The sequence below is a fragment of the Pyrenophora tritici-repentis genome, chromosome 1, assembly GCF_003171515.1.
Source record: "Pyrenophora tritici-repentis strain M4 chromosome 1, whole genome shotgun sequence".
Lineage (NCBI taxonomy): Eukaryota > Fungi > Ascomycota > Dothideomycetes > Pleosporales > Pleosporaceae > Pyrenophora > Pyrenophora tritici-repentis.
In genome coordinates this window covers 7,553,038-7,578,008 of record NC_089390.1, presented here as the reverse complement: position 1 = coordinate 7,578,008, position 24,971 = coordinate 7,553,038, and the positions used below count along the sequence as shown (strand labels likewise).

Genomic DNA, 24,971 nt, shown 5'->3' with positions numbered 1-24,971 from the left:
TGGCTTTTTGTTTGTCTTCTTTTTTGTAGACACTGTAGTCCATGTGTTTCCGTTGTTCTGGGCGGCTACGCTAGCGTATAATGTCTTGTTTTGTTAGGTGTTTTGGGTGTTTTGGGTGTTTTAGATGTTCTGGGTGTTCTGGTTGTTTGGTTTTTCTTGGTTGTTTGGGTTTTGTGGTCCAGTTGCGGCATTAACAGCTTTCTTTAGTGTCTTTGTAGCTTGTTGGGAGGCGCTTGTAAGCGTTGCAGTCTAGTACGCAAGCTGTGCTGTAAACTTCTCAGTCATTTGCTGCGTAACCCTACCTAGTTCCGTAAAGTCTCTAAAGACGTCCAGTAGTTGTAGTAGTTTGTTTTGGGATAGATGGGATTCGGCCATAGTAGATGCTTGTAGAATTAGGTCCCTTGCCTAGAAGATTGCTTAGGTTGAGTCCTTTGCTCTTGGTTTCTTTTCTTGGCTGTTCTAGAATAGGTTTCTCTCTCTTGTAGTTATCTCTGGGGAGAATACCGCTAGTCTTTTATTTAGTGGTGGCTGAATAATTAACCTTGGTGTTTCTTGGGTGGTCTGCTCGATGGGTGTTGTTGGGTTGTCTTGGTGCCTTTCTTCGGTCTCTATTTCGTCTTCCAGTATGCTTGGGGTCCGGAGGTCTTCTGGTAGCTGGACTACGATAGTGTCGCTATCTGGGGCCATTTTAGCCTCTCTGTTGTCTTGTTGTTGTTGTTTCTTGGCTTAGTCTGTGCGTTTGCTTCTGAAAGTTCGGACGCGTCGCGTTTGGGGTACTAGACTCCTTGTATCTCCACAACCACGCGGCTGCACGGCTTGGGAGTAGTCGGAATCTATTTCTTTCGATGGATATAGTTGGTTTCTGATGGAGTTTCACGTGTTCGGAAAAACTCGAAGTTGGTGAGTACTGATTGGGGGAAGCGACTAGGCTAGCAGCCTAGTCATGTGACTCGAGGCTCAGCCTGTTACATCTGAGGCCATGGAGGCAGGGCGCTCTGATCTTTTCAACCCCAGGAACTTGTATGTAGCCATAAAAGGATTTCGTCAATGAATTATCTTGTATGCAAGCTCAAAGCATTACGCATCCCGTCAGGTACACAACATACGATAACCAATCTGTGCTAATACAATAAGACCAAAAGTTTGCAGCAGACAACACCAATAGCTAATGAAAACGTACGTACATTATAAATATTGGCTTTTCTATTGTTATTCTTAGACTGAATTCTGAAGGCCGTATGGCGTTGTGAGCTCCTTAGATACTGGCTGATTCATATTCTGTCATACGTAGTCTGCAGACTCCGCAACAATCAATCGATCGACATGATTGATTCCTATATAGGTTAAAGAGTTACTTTATTAGGCAGCCTTTAACCTAGATAGGAATCAATCATGCCGATCCGATTGATTGTTGCGGAGTCTGGTAGTCTGGACGTCTCTGGGTTTCCATGGCGTTCCAGAAAGAACAATAAGTCCTGAAGTCCATGCATCGTAGGATATTGTAGTGAGTAAGAATGAAAGGATTGCCACACGTATGCATCATGCGGAGATACAGAACATATGGCTAAGGTGCGTCCCTAAGTAAAGAGACACCACGTCCCGAGACAAGTTGACGGTTCGGAGCTTCGGCGCCTCCCATTTGGAGCCTGGTAAAGTTACTATTAGTTCACCATAATTATATAGCTGTTACTCCTTAAGAACCTTAGCGTCCGACATAGATCGCTGCTACGTTGGCCGTACTGTTAATCGTTTCGTCAACACCGTTAAGCGGCTCTTCAACGATACCCCCCTGTTCATTAGCGATTGCGAAAGGCGATTAAGTGCTCGGAGGGTTGTGAAGAGAACGCGACTAAGAATAATCAATGTCCCATGCTTGAGAGATCGCTCCGACGCGGGAGCGTGCATGCCAGGAGCCCCGTTGTGCGAAGCAGGAGATTTCTTAAAACGAGCCCGAGCTAGCGGGATACGCTAACGTAGCTTGGCATGCATCATCTAGCATTAGCGCACTAATTGCTCACTGTATTCTATCGTAAATAATACGGCGCTATGCCCGTCTTGTGTACCGCTCAAAATAGGCGTGGCGCATGTTGATAGCATTCTAGAAACGCTTCCAACTGCGGTTGTGCACGAGGATGCTCTGTTCCCTGCTTGAGTCTTAGGTCGCGATTACCTAGGTAGGCGAAGGCTACGTGAACATGGCTTTTAGCATAATACGCATCGACAGCATTTTGTTGTCCACGTCAGAGCCGCTTACTAGTGTTAGACAAATACGTCGCTTAAGATGTTCTAGGTCGTTCTTAACGCTATTGTCGCTGCGTTGCGTTCCGAGCCCCACGATAGTTAGCGGCACAGATTCTCTGTGGCCAAGTGTGTCCTTGTACGAACTAGCACGCGCTGCACAAACATCCTAATATGCTCTTACAGTAAACGACGGCCTGTGAATCGCGCTTTCTACACTATTAGATCGCGTCCTTAGGCAAGAACTACTTCTTAGTTTGTAGCGTAGTAGCTGTCGCACGACTATACGTTGTCAGCCTTGCCTGGCCAGCCTCACGTCACGGCGCAGGCGGGCTGTGCCTCCTGCCCTAGGTGTTGGAGATGCAGCCTGCCCAACAACGAGGAGGCCAGTCTTCTTCACCTATAACTTAGCAAATCGTTACTTAGCACTCGCAATAGACCCAACAGCTACGATTCCACGCCGTACGCGAGCGTGCCGCCGCGCGCTATCGGTTCCCTCAGCCTGCTTCGAGGCTTCGAGGCTCTCTTCTACCGCTCGCGCAGATAGACACACAACACCATGCGGCTGCTATATACTACAAGCGATGAAAAGCTGAGGTGGACCGAAGACTTAATCGGGGAAAAGATCCCGCCTTATGCGATCCTGTCGCACACCTGGAAAGAAGAGCAGGAGGTGACATTTGCCGATCTGAAAGATCTAGACAACGCAGTAGACATCAACACACAGAGCAAAGAGGGGTACCAGAAGCTTCGCTTCTGCGCGCAACAGGCTAAGCGGGATGGTCTAGAGCACTTCTGGGTAGACACCTGCTGCATTGATAAGGCAAACAATACGGAGCTTTCAGAGGCGATTAATTCCATGTTTCGCTGGTACCAGAACGCCAGAAGGTGTTACGTCTTCCTTTCAGACGTCGAAAACCACGCTTTGGAAGGGGATGGCGAGTCAGCTTTCAGAAAGAGCAGGTGGTTCAACCGAGGCTGGACCCTCCAGGAACTTCTTGCTCCTAAATCGGTCGAGTTCTTCTCAAAAGAGGGAGAGCGGCTCGGGGACAAGGAAACGCTTAAGCAAACCATACACGAGATCACAGGAATACCTATTGGAGCTCTGTCAGGGAGCAAATTGTCCGAATTCGACGTTGCTGAGCGGTTCTCTTGGGCAGAAAATCGCCAGACGACACGTGAAGAAGATGGTGCATACTGTCTGCTAGGCATCTTTGGCATCTACATGTCACTTATATATGGCGAGGGCAAAGATAATGCGATCAAACGGCTGCAGAGAAAGGTACAGGAGGCTTCTGAGGACATCGCAGGTGCTTCTGTGAACAATACTAAGACTCGCAGCCGAAGCCAAGAAGTGAGGCTTGGCAAGATCTGCAGCTGGCTTTCGGCGCCTGACCCGTCCACAAACTACCACAAAGCGCACAAGCAGCGGCAGGTAGAGACTGGGGTCTGGTTGCTGGAAAGTGCAAAGTTGAAAAAATGGAAAGAGAGTGCAGCGTCGCGACTATGGCTGTATGGGATCCCAGGATGTGGAAAGACCATCCTGAGCTCTACTATCATCGAGAACTTGCTGCAGCACTGCCATGATGACATAAGTATCGTGACGGCGTACTTTTACTTCGACTTCAACGATACACAGAAACAGGATCCAGAGCTAATGCTCCGCTCATTGCTCTGCCAACTCCTGCAGCGTTCAGTTATAATACCTAAGGGCGTTGACGCGTTGTTCTCATCTTGCGAAAACGGACAACGACAACCGCTAATGCATACGCTTCTAGAAGTAACACAGCAGACAGTGCAAGATTTCACGCAGGTCTATGTTGTTCTTGATGCTCTTGACGAATGCACGCAGCGCTTAGAACTAATGGACGTGCTTGAAACAGTGGCTAGGTGGGAGCTTAACAACCTGCATCTGCTTATGACCAGCCGGAAAGAGCGGGATATCGAGAGCTCCTTAGAGAATTACGTCAAGGAAGAGGACACTGTCTGTCTTCAGAGAAACGTAGTAGATCAGGATATACAACGATACGTTCAACAAAGGCTGTCTGACAATAAGGGTTTAGCAAAATGGAACAAGGATGCTGCAATTAGGCAAGAGATCGAGACAGCACTAATGCGAGGAGCTCGCGGGATGTACGTATATTCACCTAGTTATCTACAGAGCTAAAGCTAACAACAGTGTAGGTTCCGATGGGCGGTATGTCAGCTTGACACATTAGAGAAGTGTCGCAATCGAGTGATGCTGCGCAAGTCACTCACTACTTTGCCGCAAACGCTAGACCAGACATACGACCGCATTCTCTCCGCCATACGCGAAGAAGACTGCGAGTACGCAATGCGCATTCTGCAATGGCTAACGTTCTCCGCGCGGCCACTGTCCGTCGAAGAGATTGCCGAAGTTGTCGCTATCGATGTTGGGCGCGAGCCAGCGTTCGACCGCGATGAAGTGCTAGAAGACCCACTAGAAGCACTAAACATCTGCTCTAGTCTAGTCACTATTACTATGAACAAGGCGGAAGGAAGATGGAAGCCTGCCCAACAGATTATCTCTCTAGCACACTATTCAGTTCAGGAGTATCTTGTGTCAGACAGAATCAGGCAAGGGCAGGCAAAGCGGTACAACATGCAAGAGGTTGAATGTCATAACGCGATAGCGAAAGGCTCTTTGAAGTACCTAACTCAACTCCAAAAACCATTATCAAAAGAAGTCTTGGAGAGATCTGCGCTAGCAAGGTACTCATCAGAGTTCTGGAGCAGCCATCTTCGAAAGACAGGAGACGAGATAGAGCAAGTAAGTCGGCTAGCGATGAGTTTAATGGCCATGAAAGAGCCTGCATATCTCACCTGGATCCAGCTGTATGATCCGGACCATCCTCGGGACGAGCCAGACGTGGGAAAAAGTCTGTATAGCGTACCCATGCCACTCTACTATGCAGCAAATTTAGGGTTAGGTACGATTACAAGGCTGCTGCTAGAGCAAGGCGCCGACGTCAACGCGCAGGGTGGAGTCTACGGCAACGCACTGCAGGCAGCTTCAGCCGGAGGCCATGAGCAGGTGGTCAAGATGCTGCTCGACAAGGGCGCCGATGTCAACGCCCAGGGTGGAGAGTACGGCAACGCACTGCAGGCAGCTTCAGCCGGAGGCCATGAGCAGGTAGTCAAGATGCTGCTCGACAAGGGCGCCAACGTCAACGCCCAGGGTGGAGAGTACGGCAACGCACTGCAGGCAGCTTCAGCTAAAGGCCAAGAGCAGGTAGTCAAGACGCTGCTCGATAATGGCGCCGATGTCAACGCCCAGGGTGGATTCTACGGCAACGCACTGCAGGCAGCTTCAGCTAGAGGCTATGAGCAGGTAGTCAAGATGCTGCTCGACAAGGGCGCCGACGTCAACGCCCAGGATGGAGAGTACGGCAACGCACTGCGGGCAGCTTCATATGGAGGCCATGAGCAGGTGGTTAAGATGCTGCTCGACAAGGGCGCCGATGTTAATGCCCAGGGTGGATTCTATAGCAACGCACTCTACGCAGCTTCGTATGGAGGCCATAAGCAGGCAGTCAAGATGCTGCTCAACAAGGGCGCCGATGTCAACGCCCAGGGTGGAGAGTACGGCAACGCACTGCAGGCAGCTTCAGATGAAGGCCACGAGCAGGTAGTCAAGACGCTGCTCGACAAGGGCGCCGATGTCAACGCCCAGGGTGGAGAGTACGGCAACGCACTGCAGGCAGCTTCAGCTGAAGGCCACGAGCAGGTAGTCAAGACGCTTCTCGACAAGGGCGCCGATGTCAACGCCCAGGGTGGAGAGTACGGCAACGCACTGCAGGCAGCTTCAGCTGAAGGCCACGAGCAGGTAGTCAAGACGCTTCTTAATAACGGCGCCGATGTTAACGCGCAGGGTGGAGAGTACAGCAACGCACTCTACGCAGCTTCAGCTAGAGGCCACGACCAGTTGGTCAAGATGCTGCTCGACAAGGGCGCCGATGTCAACGCCCAGGGTGGAGAGTACGGCAACGCACTGCAGGCAGCTTCAGCTAGAGGCCACGAGCAGGTAGTCAAGATACTGCTTGACAAGGGCGCCGATGTTAACGCCCAGGGTGGATTCTACGGCAACGCACTGCAGGCAGCTTTAGTTGAAGGCCACGAGCAGGTAGTCAAGATGCTGCTCGATAATGGCGCCGATGTCAACGCCCAGGGTGAAGAGTACGGCAACGCACTGCAGGCAGCTTCAGCCGGAGGCCATGAGCAGGTAGTCAAGATGCTGCTCGACAAGGGCGCCGACGTCAACGCCCAGGGTGGAGAGTACGGCAACGCACTGCAGGCAGAGATGTCAACAAGCAAGTCAAGCTGGCTTGATTCTTATCGATTGCAGATCACAGACCATTCTCTGGGACGTGCCACTGTGCACGAGCCTCTATATTGTCTGTGATCTGCAATCGATAAGAATCAAGCCAGCTTGACTTGCTTGTTGACATCTCTGACTGCAGGCAGCTTCAGCTGAAGGCCATGGGCAGGTAGTTAAGACGCTGCTTAATAATGGCGCCGATGTTAACGCGCAGGGTGGACAGTACGGCAACGCACTGCAGGCAGCTTTAGTTGAAGGCCACGAGCAGGTAGTTAAGATGCTGCTCGATAATGGCGCCAATGTCAACGCGCAGGGTGAAGAGTACGGCAACGCACTGCAGGCAGCTTCAGCTGAAGGCCACGAGCAGGTAGTCAAGATGCTGCTCGACAATGGCGCCAAGGTTAACGTGCAGGGTGGAGTCTACGGCAACGCACTGCAGGCAGCCTTACAAGGAGGCCACGAGCAGGTAGTTAAGATGCTGCTCGACAAGGGCGCTGATGTTAACGCGCAGGGTGGAGAGTACGGCAACGCACTGCAGGCAGCTTCAGCCGGAGGCCATGAGCAGGTAGTCAAGATGCTGCTCGACAAGGGCGCCAACGTCAACGCCCAGGGTGGAGAGTACGGCAACGCACTGCAGGCAGCTTCAGCTAAAGGCCAAGAGCAGGTAGTCAAGACGCTGCTCGATAATGGCGCCGATGTCAATGCCCAGGGTGGATTCTACGGCAATGCACTGCAGGCAGCTTCGTATGGAGGCCATGAGCAGGTAGTCAAGATGCTACTCGACAAGGGCGCCGATGTCAAAGCGCAGGGTGGAGCGTACGGCAACGCACTGCAGGCAGCAGCATACAAGGGCAAATGTGAAGTACTCAAGCTTTTAATCTCAAATGGTGGTACTACACAGTTCCAAGATCCGTATGATCGGAATCTACTCTGGTGGGCTGCGGCCGGCGGCCAGACTAGTGCTGTTCAAGTCCTTGTTAGCTGGTACGACTGTGACCCTAGAATCACCGACAAATTCGGGCGGACACCATTCTGGATAGCTACGAAGAAAGGGCATAGTGCAGTATCAGAACTACTTTCTGAAATGTGTGGACTGACTAGTCTTGGACAAGTACCGTCGCCTAATTGTGGTGATAACTCAGGGTCTATAGAATGCGACGTGTGCACTTCGCGCATAAGTGGAACCGACGTTCACTACCACTGCCGATATTGCTCTAATGGAGATTGGGATGTTTGCGAGGACTGTAGGATAAGAGGTGCTTTCTGTGTAGATAAGGCACACATTCTGGTTAAGCGTACAAAAAGGGACCAAAAGTGGGTTGAACTGACCTGCTAAATACACCAAGTTCCGGGTCATTCCTTAGATTGTATGCCAAGAGTAGCTGGAGCTCTGTGTCTGTTTTGACGATCTTGCCGTCTATGCGCAGAAACTGCCGTGATGTACCCTTAGTAGTTACCCTAGATCGACCTTTTCAGTCCACAGCCTTTATCTCTGCTATCCTAGCTCACTTTCTAGCCCACCGAGCTTTTCGCAGATATGTATTGTCGCGAACAAACAAGGGAGTGTAAGAGGAGAGTCGGGGACAGTGTTGACAGAACGAGCGACAGCACGGTTAACGATGGACTTTTCGGCGTCGGAGACTAATTTGCTAGGAGAACGAGAGTTGCGGAATAGATGCGTATTACATTTGTATGCATTCGAGAACACTATGGACAATCCGAGGGTCTACAAGAGAAAACGTCCCGTTACACCGTGCGTCCTAGTACGCTTAAATCGACATTAGTTATAGTATGAGTCTTACAATAGCACGCATAACGTGTTAGCGATAGGAAAAAAAGGACGAGGAGCGTCCGGGCAAACTCCCAACAGAAAATAGAGCACATATACATAGAATAGTTCTGTCTACACGTAGTCGTAGATGCTTCTAGGAAGCCATCAGTGTGCGCCACGCCTATTTCGAGAGGCACACAGGGTGGGCATAGCGCCGTATTCATTACAATAGAATACAGTCGGCAGCAAGCACGCTAATGCAGGCTCATGCATGCTAGAAGTCACTAGCGCGTCCCGCCAGCTCGGGCTCGTTTCTAGAGATCTTTTGCTTCGCATTACGGGGGTCCCGGCATGCTCGCTCCCACGCCGGAGTGATCTTACGAGCCTAGAGAATCGATCTTCCTTCGTCGTGCTCTCCGCATAACTCTCCGAGAACTTAAGTGGTCCTTAAAGTCGTCAATGAATAGGGGGGTATCGCTAAAGAGTTAATTGACGACGATGACGAAACAATTAATATTACGGCTAACACAGCGGCGATTTATGTCGGACGCTAACATTCTTAAGGAGTAATCAGCATTGTTGATGATGTGCTAATGGCAGCCTTACAACTCTGCAAACAGGGAGCGCCGAAGGTCCGAAGTGCAAACTTGTCTCGCGACACAGTGTGTCTCTTCCAGACTTGTCAACAATCAATCAGATCGGCATGATTGATTCCTATCTAGGTTAAAGGCTGCCTAATGAAGTAATTCTTTAACCCATATAGGAATCAATCATGTCGATCGATTGATTGTTGACAAGTCTGGTCTCTTCACGTAGGGACGCACCTTACAGCAGAAATATGCCAAATATTGAAAAGCTGGCACTATTAGTAGTAGTATGACTACCTAATAGAGCGCTCTCTAAGGCACAACGGTAGTGGTGGTACGACTCGTATTGTATTGACTAAGGAGCTATTCACACGTTCGTAGATCCGTGTTGCGTGCAGCTGCGTCCAAGCTCCCCGCTAGGACCCACCTGCACGTGTCACCAATCATGTGACTACTCCTCCGCTTGATACCACCAAGTCACTTACGGACTGTATTCTCAACACCAAACAATTATTCCGAGTTGAATAGATGGGTTCACCCAATTCTTAACCTAGCAACACTTTAAGAAGTTTAAATCACTTTTTAATCTGCAAGATGCATCTTAAAGGATTAACAATGAGGGCATATAAGTCGAAAAGAGAAAGGATTAGGTTAACGAAAAGATCCTTTCTGTTGAGAAGATGTAAGGTTCAGTCCAGGTCGGCGGGGATGAGGCTCGTGGAAGTAAGCCCGAGCAGAAGGACCGACGCGGAATGATGATCTGTCATGTAAATCCCCAGATCATCATGATAATAAGAAGACAGAACAACAGCTCTTAGTGTAGTTCAATCCAATACGTGGTGACCTAACATACCTCTACTCGGTTCCCTATGGTAGTCATACCACCAGAGGAGACCTTGTTCCAATAGGTTATGAGCCCGGTTGCCTAACCCAACGTTATTGGTTTTAAACACCTAACCAAGTCACGAAGGACTTAGATTCGAGAAGGAATCAAAAACACTCACCCAAGTCACGAAGGACTTAGATTCAAGCAGGAATCGGAAAAGAGAAAAAGTCGTGTACAACGCGGTTGACACGCAACCATACTTACACACACCGTCTCCACGCTCGAGAACCGATAACGACTGCACCACCCGCAGAACATCGCCCGCATCGCCCGCATCGCCCGCATCGCCCGCATCGCCCGAATCAACCGCATCACCCGCACAAGATGGCTGCAGAGAAGGAAGAATGGAAGATCCCCCAGCTCACAGCCGAAAACCACGATACTTGGTTTCGCCGAAACAAGGTCAAGCTTAAGGGGAAGAAAGTCTTCTATGTCTGCGAGAAAAATCTGGTACAGCACTGTCAAATAGCAACAGCTAGTAGACTAACGGAGGCTATGGAAGAGTTGGAAATTGCTGAAACAGACAAGCATACCAAGATCCGCGTCAACATTGAAAAAAGAGACAAGTACCTAGAAGATGAAGCCACTGCAATCGATCTCTTGTTTCGGTCGCTTAGCGAGGATGACCAAGCCCTCATTGACGAATACGATACTGCCTTCCAATTCTGGGCCTACCTACAAAAGAAGTACACCCAAACTGACGCCACAACTGCCAACATATACATGACTAGAATTCAAACGTTCACATTTAATCCCGGGAACACGATTGTTGGATCATGGGAGAAGCTAAAGGACTACCGACGTAAACTTGTAGCAGCAGACGCCGACACCAACGGAGCTTACAAGGACTCTGCACTACTACTCGTTCTTATCAGATCACTTCCGAAAGAATTCAAGACTACGATTGACACCTTAAACGCCCAACTTAACCTCACGGTTGAACAGAAACTTAAGTTTCTGGAAGAGAAGGAGGTTCGAGACCAGCAAGACGCCAACGAAAAAGCTCTTCCAGCATTCCGAAAGACGGAGAAGTATGTTCCGCCTTACAGGCGTCGAAATCATAAGAACTCGCCACTATCGTCTGACTCCGAATCTGGTGCCAAATTCACGGTCCAATGCTTCCTTTGTGATGGAGCCCATGGCGTACGAGACTGCCCAAGACGTGAGAGAGCTCGAAAGCTCCTTAAGGAATACGACGCTAAGAAATCATCTAAGCTGCTCGTTAAGACACCTAAGCAAAGGAATTCCCACAAAAGGACTGGCAAAGCATATGGAGCCGAAGAAGTCAATTCAGAGTCAGATGAATTATCTGAGACCTCAGACTCCGAACCCGAGGAAATTGAGACATGCCGTCTCTCAAAAGACATCGTCGGTAAGGCCTCTCCATCTACCTGGGCTGCCGACACTGGCGCATCCTCTCACATGTCTGACCAACCCTCATTATTTAGACGAATGATTAAGATCAAACGAAGAGTCGTTCGGGTTGGAGGGGGAGAATTATATGCGGACTGGAAAGGAGAAGCTCAAGTGGTGTGTAAGGATGGATCGTCGACATGGCTGTCAGAAGTACTGCTTGTACCTAACCTTGGAGTCAATTTGTTATCAGGAAGAAGAATTTGCGCAGCAAGCCTGAAGGGTCGTTTCAATTCACACGCACTATACTTCAAACTAGGAAAGAAGGTTATTATTGAAGCAACTATGGACGACGGCCTCTACGTAGTGTCACACATTGCCGATGGATACCAAGAAACAGCATTTCTAGGCACGGAACTCCATGCACCAGTTAAGAGCGAGCTTAAGGTTAATGAAAAGGAGAGATACTTGCTGTATCACAGACGCTTCGCACACCTAGGACCTGCAAAGATTGCTAAACTCCACGAAGTTACAACTCTCCAGAAGAAGATTCAAGTTCCAGAGAAGATAGAAATCTGCGAAGTGTGTTCTCTGACGAAAATGAAGAACAGCATCCCTAAGCAGCTGAGAGAGCATAAGGCCACGAAGCTAGCCTTAGTACAGTTTGACATTGCAGGACCCTTTCCAACATCTCTGCGAGGAAACAGGTGGTTCCTCCTTATTATTGACAGTTACACGCGAAAAAACTGGGTTATCCCGCTGAAGAAAAAGGGAGACGCACAAAGGGAACTCCAAATCTGGAAGACCTTTGTAGAACATCAAACTGGCGAAAAGGTTAAAGCTGCTGGAACTGACAACGCACCAGAACTTCTACAGCAAGCCGAGGAATGGAGAGTTACACAGGGCGTGGAAATTCAGCCTACAACAATTGCTTCCTCACACCAGAATGGACCAGCTGAGCGAAACATCCAAACCGCTGAAGCTGATATGAGAGCAATGCTGAAAGACGCTGGTTTACCAATTGAGTTTTGGGATGAAGCTGTCGAAGCAGACGCATACCTGCGAAACCGCACAAACACAGGACCCACGATCAATGGAAAGCAAGTCAGTCCTGAAGAGGCATTCACAGGAACGAAACCATCCATTGACCACATCCGTGTATGGGGGAGCAAATGCTATTCTTACATCAACCCCAAAACGATTCCAGCAGACCAACGACATGACAAGCTCGTGGACCGTGGCAGAGTTGGAGTATTCATGGGATATTCTGAGACAACAAACAAGCAGTTCAAGTTCTATTCGCCAGAGCTTGGATACACCTCAAGGACAAGCCGATTATCAGTGGACGAATACACCCCTGGAGGAAAAGTTGAACTACGACTGCGAAACATACCAGCTGGACCACAAGGGACGCAGAATACGATGCCAGACCGAAAACCAAGAGGAAGACCTAGGAAGGATCTGGAATCATCTCCTGCAGAACCAATGGAACCACCTCCTGCCAAATCAATGGAACTATCTCCTGCAGAACCAATAGAACCATCTCCTGTCGAACTAATGGAACCATCTCCTGTCGAACTAATGGAACCATCTCCTGTCGAACCAATGGAACCATCTCCTGCAGAAATAGTGGAGCCAGTTCCCGAGAACCCAATAGAACTGTCGTCGGCAGAGCTAACTCCCGAACCAGTTAAGCGTCACAGAGGAAGACCAGGGAAGCTAACGACTATTCCCCCTACTGCACCATCTGATGAGCGGGTTCCTAATCTTGTGGACGAAGAGGGACCCGAAGAACCGTATACCCAGTCTGTACGAGAAGAGGAGGCTCCACGATACTTCACCAGACAAGCCAAACGAAAGAGGTCTAACGAAGAGGTTGTTGAGGACGAGAGATTTAGCAAGATCGTTAAAGCTATGCTAGCCCAAGCTGGCCTTATAGAAGAGCAAACACGACTATCTGAGAAGGCTTTTGCAGCAACCGAGATCGCAGGAATCCAGATCCCCCAGACACACGAGCAAGCTATCAACGACCCAAAGTATGGAAAGCAATGGAAAGCAGCAATACTTGAAGAGATAATCGCGTTAATGGAGAATCGAACCTGGGAGGAAGTTCCAAAGCCAAAAGACGCGAACATGGTTGATTCAAAGTGGGTTTTTACAGTCAAAACAAATCTCGACGGGACTGTTGAGAGGTTTAAGGCACGCCTTGTGGCAAGAGGTTTTACGCAAGTACACGGAACAGACTACAACGAGACTTTCGCCCGACAGTTCGCATGGACACCTTACGTCTGTTTATGGCCACTGTCGCAGCGGAAAACCTAGAATGTTTTCACTTTGACATCAAGAATGCTTTCACAGAGTCGCATTTGAAGGAAGAGATCTTTCTTAAGCAACCCCAGGGAGTAGAAGTTAAGAAAGGATACGTCCTTAAAGTTCTCCGCAGCCTATATGGACTCAAACAAGCTGCTCGTGACTGGAACTTGTTAATAAAGAAAGAACTTCTGGCATGGGGATTCGTGCAAAGCCTTGCCGACCCGTGCATGTTTATCCACGAAGAAAAACAACTCCGTATCCTCGTCTACGTTGACGACATTGCTGTTGCCGCAAAAGATCGAGCTCAAATTGATTGGTTCTACAAGAAGCTTTCTGGAAGATTCAACACCAAGAACCTAGGGGAGATTCATAAGATCCTTGGAGTACGAGTTACGCGAGACAGAAAGCGCCGCACAATCTACCTCGATCAAGAACAGTACATACACGCAGTACTTGACAAGTTTGGAATGTCTAGCAAACAACACAGAGACAAGAAGATTCCATCCGCAGATTACACGTCATTTAGGCCAGCCACTAACAACGACACCCGAATCGACATCACTGAATACCAGCAAGTGATAGGGAGCCTTATGTTTGCTATGGTTCTTACACGCCCAGACATTGCATTCACCCTCGGAAAGCTAAGCCAATACATGAGCGATCCAGCAGAACATCATGGCCATGCGTTGAAGAACCTGCTACGATATCTAAGGTCGACAGTAACAATGAAGCTACGCTACGGACCAGGGGGAGTACACTCGCAATTTGTCATCTACTCTGATGCTGACTGGGCAAGCGACATGGTAGACCGAAAGAGCGTTTCAGGGAGCACTGCAATGTTCTACGGAGGTCCAATATCATGGTCTAGCAAGAAGCAACGGTCTGTTGCAACGTCAAGCTGCGAATCTGAATACATCGCACTATCAACATGCTGTAAGCAAGGCCAGTGGATTGCTCAAATGTTCAGAGATCTTGGGTTCCCAAAGTACATTGGAAAAGACACCAACAAGGTCCAGATGCTAGGAGATAACCAGGGTGCCATTGCACTTACAAAGAACCCTCACCTTCACGAAAGATCAAAGCACATCGACGTCTGTTATCATTTTATCAGAGACCTAGCAGAACAAGGTAAACTCGACGTGGCCTACGTGCCAACTGTAGATATGGTGGCTGATGGAATGACAAAGCCGTTGCAGCGAGTCGCATTCGAGAAATTCAAGAACCAATTAGGAGTTGTCCTTAGACCGGACCTGCCCTGAGGGGGAGTGTTGAGAAGATGTAAGGTTCAGTCCAGGTCGGCGGGGATGAGGCTCGTGGAAGTAAGCCCGAGCAGAAGGACCGACGCGGAATGATGATCTGTCATGTAAATCCCCAGATCATCATGATAATAAGAAGACAGAACAACAGCTCTTAGTGTAGTTCAATCCAATACGTGGTGACCTAACATACCTCTACTCGGTTCCCTATGGTAGTCATACCACCAGAGGAGACCTTGTTCCAATACTTTCTACTATACATAGTTAGAAGGTAGAAGCCTCTTAAGTCTAGAGGCGCCAGAACAAAGGAAATAAGAAGAAGTAAGCAAATTAACATGATCCATGGGCGAGCGGCGCACACGGGCGAGCGGCGCACCCCACCAACTTTTGCAACTTTAAAGCGATGCATCTCAACAACGCGATAATATTATTGCTAGATATTGATACAGTAGATTACTCTATATTAATAGTATCAGTCTTGCATGTGCGCGAGTTGTGCCCAGTCTCCTTGCACCTAGTGCAGCGCCTTTGAGCCCGCTGGCTGAGGCCTGATCGCGCTCCTCCTTGACGCTCTTCATGAGCAATCTGCTGGTCAGCCTCATTTTGAGCCAGTATATCCTCTCCAGCTCCCTTTGTGAGTACTCCATGCTTCTGTATACGCCTTTTAGAGCGCCGCCTACGCTCTGAGGCTGCGCTATTGGCCTTCTCAAGACTAGAGATCCGATCGCGCATCAGCTCAGCAGAGAGCATCATCACCTCGGCGCCCTTCTTTAGCTGGTCAATCGCCATAATAATTGAAGCTGGTGATGAGCTCTTGTGCTGGCGCACGCGCTCACGTATTAGGCTTGACTGAGCCTCAAGCTCACGCGCGTTGCTCGGCGTTTGAGCTACCCAGGGAGCCTCTGGCAGAGCTGCTGGAGGAGTAGGTGTACGCAGTTGTACATCTACCTTTGATAGAACAGCCTCTGGTTGTAGAGGAACAAGGCCTGCGCCGCGGAAGGCTGAGCAGATATTGGCTGGCGTGAACGCTTGATCAAATGCTGCCTTGAACGCTGGCAGAAACTCTAGCTTGGTGATGTGGTTGATGTGGTTGCGCATAAGGCTCTCCACCTCACGGCTGTACGCGCGCTTCAATGGCGAGAAGCAGCCAACATCAAGTGGCTGGAGTAGGTGAGATGAGTGAGGAGGTATACAGAGCGTATGGATATTGTTCTCCTTGCAGAGCTCCTGGAACTCTAGAGATTGGTGGCTCTTATGGCCATCAATAATAAGCAGGCGACGCGCGCCTACACTACGAGCCTGCGTGTGAGCGTTGAAGTGCTTTAGCCACTCAACTCCAAGCTCATTATTCGTCCAGCCATTATCGCTGACTGCGATCGCCCAGTCGCGTGGGATCTCAGCTTCCTTATACCAGGCTGATAGGTGGTACTGGCCAGCGAAGATGAGGAACGGTGGGACTGACCAGCCAGCAGCGCTGATAGCAGCGATCAGCGTTACCCACTCGCGATTGCCTGGCTGAATACTCTTCGGCCTGCCTCTCCTCTCTGCTCCTGTTATAACTAGCTGCGTTGTAATCTTGCCCATCATAAAGCCAGCTTCATCAAAGTTGTAGACGTCCTCATCGCAGATACCTAGCTCAGCCTTTGTCTCTTCTACAAGCTTAAACCACCTCTTTATTAATGTTGCATCCTCACAAAGAGCTCTCTGCCTATCGTACGCTTGGTTGAAACACGTCCGAAGACTGTCTGTACGCTTAACAAAGGTAGATGGCCAGTTGACTCCAACCTGCTCTCCACCACGCGCAGCCAGCAGCTTATCAGCCATATCACGTACAGCTGTGTAGGTAGGCGCAAATCCACGCAGATCTAGCTGAAGTATATAGCTAATAATCACCTCCTCTTCTCTCTGGGTAAGCTTCCTTGAGTTGGGCGGGCAATCGCGTCGGGCAGGTATACCAGCGCGTCGGCGGCGGAGCGTTGTTTCGGCTACGTTGTAGACTACTGCAGCAGTACGGGTACCTTGGATCTGGTGCGCATTAATAGATGAGATAGCAAGCTGAATATCTGCTTCATTTGATAGTAATTGAGTAGCGCTGCGTTGAGCCATTGTAGATTAAGATCAGTAAGGTGAGTAAAGTTGGTGGGGTGCGCCGCTCGCCCGTGTGCGCCGCTCGCCCATGGATCATGTTAGACAAAAGAGAGAAAAGGGCTCTTAAGGCTTGCCTAGAACAGCGAGAACTGCAACCTGTACGTGCTTAGCCGCGCGCGCCTAAACGCTAGGAGCAGGACGGGCTGCCCCTATTAAGAACACCACATTCATGGCCTTCCGCTGGAGTGCATCCACCAACACAAAGTCTTGCTCCTCTTGCGTTAAAGAGGAGAAATTGGGGAACCCTTTCTTGGCGGTGATCTCGAGGGCCTGACCGAATTGCGCGCGACTATTAATAGGGACCCCTAATAACATGTTAGAAATGTTAGGCACAGCTATCTAGTCGAGATGTGACAGAGAAGGAGGATACTAGATAACTAGCAGGTTAAAGTCTTTACCGTCACTAATAGGGTGGATATAGTAGATCTAGAAACTAGCATGTTTAGCGGCCTTACGAGCTTGCTAGGCGGCGGTTGTCTAGAGGCGATTAGGAGCAAACTAAATAGCACTAATTACAACCTTGTCACAAGGAGATTTATTAGGAGTAGGAACTCGCGTATCAAGGTATTGTATAGTGAGAATTAAGCTAGAACACTTAGTTATTAGGGTGGTTTTAAACTGAGCTAGTAGACCTTCTTCGGCTAGAGAAGTTAGCACACCAGCAAAGCGGGCGGATCGAGAGATAATTAGACGACTAGTTAGGTTAAGGAGTTAGCGCAACTCTTAAAGGAAGTAAAGGCGCTTATCCGCCGGCATAGTATTAATAATATAAAGGGCGAAAATTCGGTTAAAGCCGTCTGGATAAAGCGCAAGGAGCCTAGGGCGCATTATAAGATTGGTGACGTCCATGCACAGCAGGTGGACCTAATTTTTAGACGTGCTACTAGGAGCTACTTCGAGGCCCTCACACTAGAGCTTCCACGAAATGTCCTTGTCGATAAAGCCTTAGACGGCATCGACTGCAGCGCAGAAGCCATCATTGACAGCTAGCTTCGCAGCAGTGATTAGGCGACCGCTAGTAGGACCAAGTTTAAGGACGGAGTGGCCAGATTTAAGATCGGTAAGCGAGATGGCGGTTAAAGAATCCGGAGCATAGACTACGTCTGCATAGTCGACTTAGCCAACACTGCTAGAGTAGGCCTCGATGACTTGCTGCTCATTAACAAAGTAAACTATGATGATGATGATGATGATGATGATAATAATAAATAAGTGAAACAAAGGAGATAGATGGGTGTATAGTAGTTTTATGACTTCGATTAAGAATGTAGTAGTGTAAGAGGTTAAAGAGTTAGAGTAGTTAAGGGCAGAGTAAAGCTTATATGCTACAACACTAGAAGCCGCAGCCTAAACCCTAACGCGAGATTAGAGCTCTCTTACCGCTTAGTATTAGGCTCGATATGACTTATAAGCTGAACAATCAGGCAGCGAGCCTCTCACCTTGTAGCTATTACTAGAGACCTCAGCGAATCACGCAGACTTTAATGGGAGCAAACGGTCCGGTATCTTAGCTAAGCGCATAGACTGAAGGCGCAGCGAGTCTAGACTAGACATACAAACCAAACTACTAAGATCTAGACTACTTAGCAACTGTGAAGGTCGTCCGAAGATGATCTTGGGTTGGTTCTCGGGGATAGAGTGATGCGATGGACACGAGGGTGTATAGCACGATTGGTAGATCGATGTAATATACGGGGAGTTGAGAATCAAGTACTAATCCTTAGATTTCGAAGTTGAACACAATGAGCTATAGGAGCTCATTGCCTAATGCTATATACCTATGGTGCTCGCTGTCCTCGCTCAGAGGAGTCCGAGGATTCCTCGGTGGCTGACGCGCGAGGAGCACTCCTCGGTGGCGTATGTACGAGGGGTGTGCCAAGACTTTTCCTCGTGCATGCCAAGCCGAGGAGGTCACGTGATTAAGTTCCCGTGTCACATATGGAGGGGTCAGCTATCCCGCCGACGCTCCTTAACTTAACCGCCGTGCCCCTTCCCACAGGTTCGTAACACCATCCCCTTCCTTCCTAAGCTTGTCCTCAAGCTTGTCCGTGCGCCTGTGTCTGACGATGTCCGTCCCCAGGTCTAAAGAACATCTTCGCCTTGCCCTTGAGATTCGTCGAAACGGCCTCCTTGCGCCCGTATCCTGCGATTACTGTTTTGCGAATAACCGTCAGTGCGTCGCGATGCCCGAAGTCGATGGCAAGCGTTTGAAGTGTTCGGAGTGTACTCGTCTAGGACATCCATGTGTAAACATGTCGTGGGTGTCCCTAGATAAGACTCGTGAAGAGTATAAAAAGAAGGTGGAGGAGGATGAGCAGTTGTTGGCTCAGGTGATTTCGCGCTTGATGCGAAATAAGAAGATTTTGAAGCAGGCCGAAGAGCGCGCTGCTAAGAAGGCGATATGTTTGGCGAATACCTTGCGCGATGGTGGTGATGACGTGGATGCGCAAGAGTCGATGAATTGCCCCGTGGCGGATGCCTTGGTGGGGTTTTCGCCGATGATGTGGGAAACCCTTGGTTCCCTAGATGCGCTCGCGTCGCCCGCGAATCCTGGCGATGCTCCCGTTTTTTCCTCTAGCTGAGGCTGTCTGGTATGTCTTTTTCTTATATTCTTGAAGTAGTTGTCGGCAGTTTGTGAGGTTGGTGTCTGGTTCCCATGTGTTTTCGCTGTCTGGGTATCCTAACCATTTGACTAGATATTCGGTGCCGTTGTCCACAACTCTGTGTGTGACAATGTTTTCGACTTCAAATTCGTTTTCTTCTTCCGTTTCGTAGTGGAAGGTTTTCTGTAATGGCGTATCTGGGTGTGCTGGTTCTAAGAGGCTTACATGGAATCTGGGATGTATTCTAGCGTCTGGTGGAAGATCGAGTGTGTACGTAACTGGTCCTTTTCGGTTGAGAATCAAAAATGGTCCGACTTTGACGTTGTCGAGTCCTTTGCTTGGTCGCTTCGTGCGAAGATTCTTCGTGCGTAGATAAACTTTATCCCCCTTCTTTAGCTGAGGTGCCATTTTTCGTTTCTTGTTGACATATGAAATGCTTTGACGTTGTGCTGTCTCGAGTTTGCTCTGTAGCAACTCATGTACTGCCTTCAGCTCCTCGGCTGTGGCGATGGCTGCTTCCGTTTTCTGGCTTGGAAGTGTGCGTGTAAAGAGATTTGGGTGTCTCCCGTGGTTTGCATAGAACGGAGTCTGTCCTGTAGACTCTGAAAGCTTGTTATTGTATGCCATTTGTGCCATAGGCAGAAGCGAAACCCAGTTGGTTTGCTGATGATTGACGTATATCCTGAGATATGCTTTCATAGTTCTGTTCGTTCTTTCTGTCTGTCCGTCTGTCTGCGGATGAAACGCTGTTGATAGCTTGCGTTTTGTACCGATCGCGGCCAAAAGTGTCGTCCAAAAGTTTGAAGTGAAGAGCTTGTCTCTGTCGCTTATGATTGACTTTGGTATGCCGTGATGTCTGATAATTCGATCGTTGATGATGTGAGCTAGGTGTACTGCCGTGAAATCGTTTCTAAACGGAATGTACTCTGCTTGCTTGGTGAATCGATCGATTACAACGAGTATTGCGTTGTATCCTATGTTTGTCGCCGGGTCTCTTGAGACTGGTAAACCTGTGACAAAGTCCATAGAGATGTCTGCCCAAGGTTCTGTGGGTAGCTCTAACGCTTGCATCTCGCCGTAAGGTGCGTGTGTGTCGTGTTTGTTCTTCTGACATTCTGCACATTTTGCGATGAATAAGGTAACCTTTTCCTTCATTCCTGGGAACTCGTAGTTGCGTCTGATGAGTTCCATTGTTCTGGTAATGCCCGGGTGGCCGTGTACAGGGTCGTCGTGGTGTTGCTGAATAATTGCTTCCTGCAATTCTTCCGGTACATTGTTTCCGATGTGGAGGATGGCGTTCAGCGTTTTTGCTGGTCCTAGCGATCCGTCTTCGTTAACCCTGAGTATCGCGGTGTCGATGACTTCCTTGGTGCCTGCGATATCTGGTCTACGGCTGAGAGCGTCTGCTCTACCGTTTTCTTTTCCTGGTGTGTACACAATCTTGAACTTGTATTGTCCTAGTAGTTCTGACCATCTTACTTGTCTGCGGTTGAGTACTTTGGTAGTCGTAAAGTTCACTAGATTTTTGTGATCTGTGTATATCGTAAGTTCCGAGCAGCTTTCTGCGTATACTCTCCAGTGTTGTAAGCATGCGACAATAGCTAGTAGCTCCTTGTCGTGAACGTCGTATCGTTCTTCTGGTCCTGAGAATTTGCGAGAGTAGTAGGCGATGGGGTGCCATTTGCCTTCGTGCAATTGACTTGCGCATCCGCCTAGCGCGAGATCCGATGCGTCGGTCTCAAAGCGTAATGGGTGTCCTGCTTGGAATATTCGAAAACATGGTGGTTCTGTGCTTGCTTTCTTAAGCGTTTGGAATGCGTTCTCTGCTTCCTTGCTCCACTTAAAGAGTACGTCCTTTCTTGTGAGTTTTGTCAAAGGGATGGCAATGTTTGAGAAGTCCTTGATGAACTGTCGGTTGAAGTTCAAGAATCCTAAGAAGGACTGTATCTGTACAACTGTTGTCGGTGTTGGCCAATCCTTAATAACCTGAATCTTTTCTTCGCTCATTTGTACTCCGTCCGCTCCTACTACATAGCCTAAGAAGTTGACCTTAGTCTTGTGAAATTCACACTTCTCTGGTTTGAGTCGGAGGTTGAACTGCTCAAGGGCCCTTAGTACCGTCTTGACATGTTCAACATGGTCCTCTAAAGTCTCGGAGTAGACGAGAATGTCGTCTAGATAAGCTATGACAAAGATGTCTAGATGTGCTCTTAACACATTGTTGATGAGTTCCTGGAACGTTGCTGGGGCGTTCGTGAGTCCAAACGGCATAACTGTGTATTCGTAGTGTCCGTATCTTGATCGGAACGCCGTTTTCCACTCTTCACCTTTCGCTATGCGAATTAGGTGGTATCCATCTCGAAGATCTAATGCTGTAAAGATCTCTGCGCGAGATAATCGATCCCGTAATTCTGTAATATTCGGTAGGGGGTATCGATTCTTGATTGTGATGTCGTTGAGCTTGCGATAGTCTACACATAGTCGTAGTTTTCCGTCTTTCTTCGGGACAAACATGATTGGATATCCTGCTGGTGACTTCGATGGTCGGATATATTTCTTTGCTAGACTTGTCTTGATGTAGTCGCGTAACGTGCTCAATTCTTTTTCCGATAGTCCGTATATTGGGCCGAAAGTCGGTTTCTTTCCTTCCTGTAAGACAATCTTGTGGTCCCAGGGTTGGTGTTTTGGCAATGCTTGTTCATCTGCCACTTCCCGGAATAGATGTTCGAATTCTTTGTATTCTGCGGGGATCTCAGGAGTTGCGCGTTTCTCCAAAACTCTAGTCTGTCGACCCGGTGGCTCCGTTCCGGCGTCTGCTGAGTCGGACCCTTGTTTCTTAAGGCCGTCCTTTGTCGAGGCTCGCTTTTTCTTTGCGATGTTATTCAGTTTCCTCTCATCTACCATCGTACTCTGACAATGCGTAGGCTGGCTTGTGGTTGCGTCCGTTCCACAGCACTCAAATGAGAACATCTTCGACTTCCAGTCGATCCGTGGGTTGTGTTCTCGTAACCATGGAAGTCCTAATATGATGTCGTGGGTAGCTAGTCCGAAGACATCTAGGTCTATCTTCTCTTGGTGTCCTTGGATGTTGAGCGTCACTTGTCTGACCTCGTGGGTGATCTCTTGTTCACCTGGCATTGGCTCTCCGTTGGCCACATGTAGTGGGTAAGCTTCTTGTTTCCGTAGTGGCTTCAGTCCGGCTGAAGACGCTGCGTGCGCTGAAACGTAGTTGGCTTGTGATCCCGAATCTACTAGTGCCTTCATCCACCTCCCTTCAAGCTTCACCTGAAGCTTGATGAGGTCTAAGGAGTTTACTGAGTTAATCTCCTTGCCGGGCCGCTCTGGGCCGGGTGCTGGCCTAAAAAAGCCTGATTTCCAAATCCATGGAATCCTTTGGCTATCGCATGAAGGTCGCATTCTTTGCTAAGGCACGTTTGCCAGTTGGGTTGTTGACATTCCCAAGCGTCTCCTTCATCGTATTCTTTTAGCCATACTGTTTGCATCTGATCAATTTCTTCGGGGTTGTCGTGACCTGGGAAGTATGTCTTTTCCCTTTTGTCCCATAAATGTATTGGGCATAGGTCGTTTTTGCAGTCGAAGAATTGCCACTTGCAGCGGTACGATCGTTTGGTTTCTTCCGGGAACCATCCTGATCCGGACTTATCCGAGTAGTGTACTCTGCAATGGTCGTGAATGCATGTAACCCATGATAACTTCTCATGTTCTGGGTTCCTAGGGTCCATCCAGTAGTCGTGTTCCTTTGATCTACTGATGTCCTTGGCCTTTCTCTTGTGGCCGTGTTGGAAGGTCTTCCAGTCGTTCCTGGTCTGGCAGAGTTCGTCGTAGATCTCTTGCTTCTCTTCTTCCGAGATTGGCAACGTTGGTTCTTCCCATGATCGGATTGCGTCTTCGATCCAGCTTAGTTCCCATGTTGTTGGTAGGAACTCCAATATTTCGGTTGAAATGTTTTCCTTATTTTGTTGTACTTCTAGTGACAATCGGTAGAAGTCCTGTCGCATAGCAGCCATAATGTTGGGTTCCTCACAGGCGTACTCGATATTAGCCTTGTTGAGGTGTCGTAGTAGCTGGTTGATTTGTCCTGCGAGCTTGTAGAACTCTTCTTCCTGTATATAAGGTGTGGGTGGCCTGTTGATTCCTTCAAACATGGCCATCTTGCCGAATTTGGTCTGGTCGATTTCCGTAGCCTCTAAGTCCTTGGACTCGTCTTCGAGCATGTCGTACTCCGAAGAGGGCTGTTCTTCTTCTGAGTCTGATTCCACGAGTGTGAGGTTATCCAATCCCAAAACGCTTTCCTGCGTGTTGATTTCGATGGTTGGTTTAGATATGACATTCCATGTCTCGTGTTGCTCAGTGGGTACTGCTTTGTGGATAACGTTGAGTTGTCTAACCACCTTGTTCTTGCTGTGGCAGTCCCTAGCCATGTGACCTTTCTTGTCACAGTTATAACAAGTGATCTCCTTCTTGTTATACGGCTTCTTCTTGTCGTTCCTTCCGAAACTCTTGCCTTTGTTGATGTTGTCCAGTTGCATTGCATCAGGGTCGTGCCAGTTGTTACCGGCGGAGGGTACAATACCTCCGGGTGTCGTCCGATATCCTGGTTTCTTCTTAAAGAATCGTCCCTTTGTGCGTTGCACTGACTGGTTGGCTCTAACCGGTCGGATTTCCTGCTGCAATTCGTAGAGTGCGTTGTCGATACGAATTGATTCTCGGATGAGATCCTGTAGGTTGTTGATTGCCACGCCGCTTCGCATGAGCTCTTCTTTGACTCTTTCCTTGAGTCCTTGTCGGTACATAACCCTTAATGCCTTGTCGTCCCAGTCGGTCTTCAGGGCATGCCCCTGGAAGATACTGGCGTAGTCGGCGACTGATTGGGTTTGTTTGAGCTGTTGGATTGCACGATCTGCCTTGGATTCTTCGTTGATGACTCCGAATTGCTGTCTAAGCTTGTCTTTGAAGGTTGGATGGTCTTCAAACATTCGTTCAATATCGTCGTCGTCATCGTTGTCGTCCATGTATTTGTTGAGGTAAGGCTTGATCCAGGTGGCGGCAGTTCCTCGCATGTAACTTGCCATGAGCAGTCCACGATCAGTAGGGTCGACCTTCTCATCTTCAAACCTGAAGAAGAGATCGAACTGGAGAATCCAGTCTTCGAGCTTGTGTCGATCGCCGTGAAATAGATCGGGTCTGGCCACCTTGGTGCGGCTTGACGAAGTTTCGTTAGGTGTGTTCATCGGGGTGTCACTCATCTTGAGGGTGTTCAAAGTGTGAAGGTCGTCCGAAGATGATCTTGGGTTGGTTCTCGGGGATAGAGTGATGCGATGGACACGAGGGTGTATAGCACGATTGGTAGATCGATGTAATATACGGGGAGTTGAGAATCAAGTACTAATCCTTAGATTTCGAAGTTGAACACAATGAGCTATAGGAGCTCATTGCCTAATGCTATATACCTATGG

General features: G+C 48.9%; 7 protein-coding genes across 7 annotated transcripts; 4 read left to right on the top strand and 3 right to left on the bottom strand.

The window, feature by feature from the left end:
* Nucleotides 1-2,797: 2,797 nt before the first annotated feature.
* On the top strand, nt 2,798-4,405 carry PtrM4_029150 (uncharacterized protein; the record flags this gene model as incomplete). Its single annotated transcript, XM_066103853.1, has 1 exon — nt 2,798-4,405. One exon carries the CDS (start codon nt 2,798-2,800, stop codon nt 4,403-4,405), a length of 1,608 nt encoding a protein of 535 aa, XP_065966055.1.
* Nucleotides 4,406-4,477: 72 nt separating this feature from the next.
* On the top strand, nt 4,478-6,661 carry PtrM4_029140 (uncharacterized protein; the record flags this gene model as incomplete). The annotated part of the gene is made up of 1 exon (XM_066103852.1): nt 4,478-6,661. The coding sequence occupies one exon, from the start codon at nt 4,478-4,480 to the stop codon at nt 6,659-6,661; it is 2,184 nt and encodes a 727-aa protein (XP_065966054.1).
* A 193-nt stretch (nt 6,662-6,854) lies between these two features.
* PtrM4_029130 (uncharacterized protein) lies at nt 6,855-7,913 on the top strand (the record flags this gene model as incomplete). Its single annotated transcript, XM_066103851.1, has 1 exon — nt 6,855-7,913. The coding sequence occupies one exon, from the start codon at nt 6,855-6,857 to the stop codon at nt 7,911-7,913; it is 1,059 nt and encodes a 352-aa protein (XP_065966053.1).
* Nucleotides 7,914-10,145: 2,232 nt separating this feature from the next.
* On the top strand, nt 10,146-14,746 carry PtrM4_029120 (UBN2 multi-domain protein; the record flags this gene model as incomplete). The annotated part of the gene is made up of 2 exons (XM_066103850.1): nt 10,146-13,392; nt 13,443-14,746. The coding sequence occupies 2 exons, from the start codon at nt 10,146-10,148 to the stop codon at nt 14,744-14,746; spliced, it is 4,551 nt and encodes a 1,516-aa protein (XP_065966052.1).
* Nucleotides 14,747-15,196: 450 nt separating this feature from the next.
* Nucleotides 15,197-16,567, bottom strand: PtrM4_029110 (uncharacterized protein; the record flags this gene model as incomplete). The annotated part of the gene is made up of 1 exon (XM_066103849.1): nt 15,197-16,567. The coding sequence occupies one exon, from the start codon at nt 16,565-16,567 to the stop codon at nt 15,197-15,199; it is 1,371 nt and encodes a 456-aa protein (XP_065966051.1).
* A 2,846-nt stretch (nt 16,568-19,413) lies between these two features.
* PtrM4_029100 (uncharacterized protein) lies at nt 19,414-20,130 on the bottom strand (the record flags this gene model as incomplete). Its single annotated transcript, XM_066103848.1, has 1 exon — nt 19,414-20,130. One exon carries the CDS (start codon nt 20,128-20,130, stop codon nt 19,414-19,416), a length of 717 nt encoding a protein of 238 aa, XP_065966050.1.
* A 248-nt stretch (nt 20,131-20,378) lies between these two features.
* PtrM4_029090 (uncharacterized protein) lies at nt 20,379-24,491 on the bottom strand (the record flags this gene model as incomplete). The annotated part of the gene is made up of 3 exons (XM_066103847.1): nt 20,379-20,387; nt 20,449-22,796; nt 22,949-24,491. The coding sequence occupies 3 exons, from the start codon at nt 24,489-24,491 to the stop codon at nt 20,379-20,381; spliced, it is 3,900 nt and encodes a 1,299-aa protein (XP_065966049.1).
* Between the last annotated feature and the right edge of the window lie 480 nt (nt 24,492-24,971).